Below are 4919 nucleotides of genomic sequence, written 5' to 3'. Positions count from 1 at the left end.
GAGGCAATAATATTGTATTATTATATTTCCATGTTTATAATTAAGAGTTTATATTCTGTGTTATAACTGCTATGTTCCAGGAATATGCGTATCAGTTGAAAATATACACGTGTGGAATGATAAACAGTAAAATTTAATTCCTAGTCCCGCCTCTAAGACTAGCTCAAGTGTTGTTTATCATCATGTTTTCTGGATCTTGATATATCATTAAGTGTAATGATAGTCTTAAAACAACATTGAGGATATGACGTTAGAAGAATGATCACATTGAATTGACCCAACATTGTTTGATACACTTTGAGAAACTATCATCACAAGTCAATTATTATAACACAAAGAGTTAATATATGCTTTAGTTCCTTAGACCATGAGAGTGTTGTAGTCACTTCTTACCGTACGATGAACTTTGGGATTGCTCAAACATCATATGTAACACTGTGATCATAACAATAACTTATAGGTGCATCGGAAAGTTTGACAAAGGGACTATAGCTCAACAGTGGGATTTGCTCCTCCGACGATGGGGAGATACTCTTAAGGGCCCTCTCGGTGTGACGACATCCGCCATCGTCTGGCCAGACACAGGTGACTATGTCACGGGGCTGCCAGAACATGTCAACGAGAAAGAAGAACAAAACCGGTAATAGGGAGACCGGTATAGTGAACATGAGAATGACTCAAGAGGATACTGATACATCTCACCTCGGCTTTTGTAAAGTATCATGAAGCAAAGGGAATAGCTCATGATAACCGAGGGTTCACTCAAATGTCATTCGTGTACTCATAGGGATTGATATGGACGTCCATGGTTCTGCTATAGGTCATTAAACGAAAGGGGTTTTATTCATATCTATGTTTTACCGAACCTATTAGGTCACAAGTTTAAGGTAATGACGATGTGCTGACTGTTAGTAGGACGAGAATAATGAGAACATATTAGTGAAATAGTTTCACTAACATTCGAAATAGTTTCGAGAGAAACCGGAAGCGTTTAGGGGTCACTGGAAGGGTTTCGGAGTTTATCGGGCAATACAGGGTATTTTCGATAAATAATATAGCATGGAAAAAAATTTGTTATGTTAAATTAGTAATAAAAGTCTTTAATAATAATTAGGAAGCTTTTATATTAATTTAATATCAACAGGTTTTAAAAGGTCAAGTGATGGAAGGCTACTTGGGCCTCTTGGGCCCAAAAAGGGTGGCGCCTCCTTCTCCCCATGGAAAGGGGAGAGGAGGCCGAATTGGAGGGGGGCAGGAGGCCGAATTGGAGGGGGACTCCCCCTCCTCTTGGCCAATGCAAAGGGGGTAGTTCCTTCCCGCCTTATGACGCTCCCTCCCCTCTCCTCCGACCTATAAATACTAGAGGTTTTAGTCACTTTTGAATACACAAGTTTTGGAGCCTCCTCTAGTTCTCTAGTTCTATTTCTAGTTGGTCCTATTTGATCTAATTAGAGTTAGACCTAGATTCTCTAATCCTCATAATTAGAAATCCAGTGTGGTTCTAATATCTTCCTTCTAATTCGCTGGCGATGATTAGCTCCCGACGGTGAAGCGCTGCTGGATCATGAAGACCATGCACTTGCAATTTGTGGAGAGGTCATGCTTTTGATCTTCTGTTCGAGTGACTGTTCGTGGGTGATTCGCGGGATCGATCGGACATCTATGGTTCGAGGGACTCCAAGTACGATATACACTGACTCATCTTCTTCCGCTGCAACTTGGAGCTGATAACGATCTGATCGAAACCCTTTATTGCATCTTCCTAGTGTTACTATGTGATCGTAGGGCGATACTTTTTTATTTTCTACTATGGTTCCCAACATCACCATCGTCCTGGCCACGAATACGGCTCTCAGCCCCCTATGTACTCCGCCGCCACTGCTGCTCTCACCAACAACCGTGGAATGTGGTTCATCGCGAGATGAATGGGAAGTAGGGTTATGTCGGTCAAAATGATTTCAGACAAGGAAAAATATTAATTACACCTCACAAAAAATATTAACAAAGCTGATGGATTACCTATTTGCCCCTTACGTGTTGGTACTCCGTGTGTGTTTAAATCAATACTCCGTGAGATTAGTGATGGAGTACCAAATCTTATGAAACACCGGAATGGGAAAAATGGACGGGCTATATTAATTTCTGGATACTGTAAAAGTGCTCTTGGATTAGGGGATGATTGTTAGCTTAATCCAATATTTTGAGTTTAGCTTGGAGTGTGCTAGTTTATAATGCAAATGTAGCCGTGTGTTCTTGTGTTCGGTTAGGATTGGATTAGTACTGTTGTGGTCAGCGTTGCCGGTTGATTAGTTTAGAAAAGGATCTTAAATGCCACACGTCATGTATGGGCACACAGTAACTTCTAACATGTTTAGTGGCAAGTTTTGTTACGCGAGGATGACAACTTTAGGTCCCTCAAAAAAAAGGTTTCTCAAAGGACACTTTAGTTGGTAAGGATGACAACTTTTGTGCTTTTGTTTGTTTTTTAAAAAAACTTGCCGCATGTCACTAGAATTTGCCATCCTTACGTGCCTTATCATCGAAAAACGTCAGGGCTGGAGTGCCACACATCCCACGTGTGGCATTTATCATTAGGGTTAGGAAAATGTCTTTGTGCTTAGTAGGCTACGTGTGCAAGTACAATAGGAAAGCTTAGCTTAAGTCGGTTTGGAGTTTCCTTGTGCTAGCTTGCTTGGTCTAGCACGAGTCGGTTTTGTAACTCGTACCTGCGCGCAAGCAGCGGCAGTCTACGGGTTGTAATCACCAGAGATTTGAGAAACAAAGACAAGAGGCACACAGAATACGTAGGCTATTGGGGCGTAACCCCCGCTGGACAGTGGACACACGGCCCTCCTGCGGCCCAGATCCAACCAGCCGGCCTGCCTACACGCTATTTGTGGAGCATAAACAAACGTAGGCTATTTATCTTCCGTAACGCAAAGGGACTCCTAGTCTCCGATCCCGATCGGCTTAACCACATACTGACATATACGGGGAAATCCTTCTATTTACTTTGGCCAGCCGCCAAGAGGCACCGGGACATTGATCCATCGATGGGTTCCTTATTCTCTTCCACTGCCGGCGGCGACGGCGGCGCCGCTGCCTTTGATTACGCCAACCCTCCCCCAGGCAGCCGTATGTCAAAAGAGTATGTAATTCGTAGCTACTGGATATATTTTTTCTGTAAATTTCCTCAATTGCTTGCATGTATCTATTCTTATAGGAGTACTTATTATGAGTTTCACTCGATGAACGGCTGATTGCCCTGAATAACCAACCATCGAACGAAAGATCCATCCATTATGTTTATTTATTTGGTGTACCCTTGTTTATTTGGAGACAGAGATATCGTCGCCTTCCGAATTTCTCAGCTTGTTGACGTCGCCCTTGAACATTACAACTCCAACAACCCGGTATGATACTCTCTCCGTCTCTCCCTCTCATACATCCAGGCGAGTACTTAATACTTATGATTGAGAGTTTGAGATCGATCGCTGAGATGCAGGGTGCCGAGTTCGAGTATCCTGAGTATCCTCCCACCACGGAGATGAACGCCGTCTGCGTCGGTTTTAGGGGAACTTTCTGGTACCACCTCGGCTTTTCGGCTCGCCCAGTGGACACCACCGCCGAGACGCAACACTTCTTTGCCGAGCTACATTTTGATAGACGCTGGTGCCAAATAGCCGTTGAAACATGCACTATCTTAGGTACTACCTAAATTTATCTTTACATTCGGCCATACTGTGTTTGCTAGCCACTTGAGTATATCCATATCATTAATGTAACTTGCAGCTAATTCTGTCTTTATCTTTCTCTGTAATGTCAACAGAAAAGCCGTTGTGCCGCTTTAGAGCCTCGTGTGCATTTTGTCCAGATGAATCCAATATCTTGCACCCAAGCAGTGCAGATTTTTTCTGTGGAAAACAAGATCACGAAAAAGAATTCTTTCGCAAGAGAGATATGCTAGTGCGGCCATTCAATTCTTTTATGACACCTCCTGATATAGATAGCACCGACGATCCATGACTCAACTCATATGTTATGGCCTATGGATTATAGTTGTAAAATAAGTATGTTTTTCTTCTTGTGACTCAACTCATATGTTATGGCCTATGGATTACAGTTGTAAAATAAGTATGTTTTTCTTCTTGACTCGACTCATATGTTATGGCCTATGGATTACAGTTCTAAAATAAGTATGTTTTTCTTCTTCTTTTTATCATCCTTGTTGTTCAATTTCGTTGACCACTAGAAAAATAAAAACTGGTATTTCAAAATTTAATGTGCACAAGAACAAGAACCAGAACTGATAAGCATGGGTGCAGCTATAGCGCATAAGACCAGCTTTTCTCTCTCTCTCTCTTATTTCAGTGGTGTAATTTATGCTATATTTCACTCGGCCGAGACTTCCAATAATAATGACTAGCTAGCCTTTTGGGTTGTGTTTGAAAAAGAGTCATTCCAAGCTAGGTTGAAGAAGGCCCCGTCAAGACTACGAAGTTGGTTATGCTTGATTGTTTGACCAATTAAATCTACTGTCTAGGAGCGCAAGTTCTAAGAGTGCGAGCTACTCCCTCTGTCCCATAACATAATATAAGAGCGTTGGGACGGAGGGAGTAGTTGATTGTATCACCATACAAATTTGCTTCCATTTGATGGACCGCACAAGAACTTGAATAAAAATACATGAAAATTTGCAAAGCTTGGGGCGTATGCACATGTGCTCTAACATGGCAGCTGGGACCTCGTCAGGCTTGGTCTTGAAGTTCATTAGCCTATATTCCACCATGTGGCAGCTGGGCCTCGTTGGATACATGGATTTGCCCTCAAGGCTCGCTAGCATCTTCACCATGGCAACTGCGACCTAGTTAGGCTTGATCTCGAAGCTCTTTTTGAGGTTGGGGTTACTCTTTATTATT

At 42.4% G+C, this 4919-nt stretch overlaps 1 protein-coding gene across 1 annotated transcript; it reads left to right on the top strand.

The window, feature by feature from the left end:
• The first annotated feature begins 2675 nt into the window (after window positions 1-2675).
• LOC109775031 (uncharacterized) lies at window positions 2676-4520 on the top strand. Its single transcript, XM_020333785.4, has 4 exons — window positions 2676-3148; window positions 3344-3413; window positions 3506-3707; window positions 3830-4520. The coding sequence occupies exons 1-4, from the start codon at window positions 3054-3056 to the stop codon at window positions 4024-4026; spliced, it is 564 nt and encodes a 187-aa protein (XP_020189374.1). The 5' UTR covers window positions 2676-3053; the 3' UTR covers window positions 4027-4520.
• Window positions 4521-4919: the final 399 nt, after the last annotated feature.

The sequence above is a fragment of the Aegilops tauschii genome, chromosome 6 (assembly GCF_002575655.3).
Source record: "Aegilops tauschii subsp. strangulata cultivar AL8/78 chromosome 6, Aet v6.0, whole genome shotgun sequence".
NCBI lineage: Eukaryota > Viridiplantae > Streptophyta > Magnoliopsida > Poales > Poaceae > Aegilops > Aegilops tauschii.
This window is presented reverse-complemented; position numbering and strand designations above follow the sequence as displayed.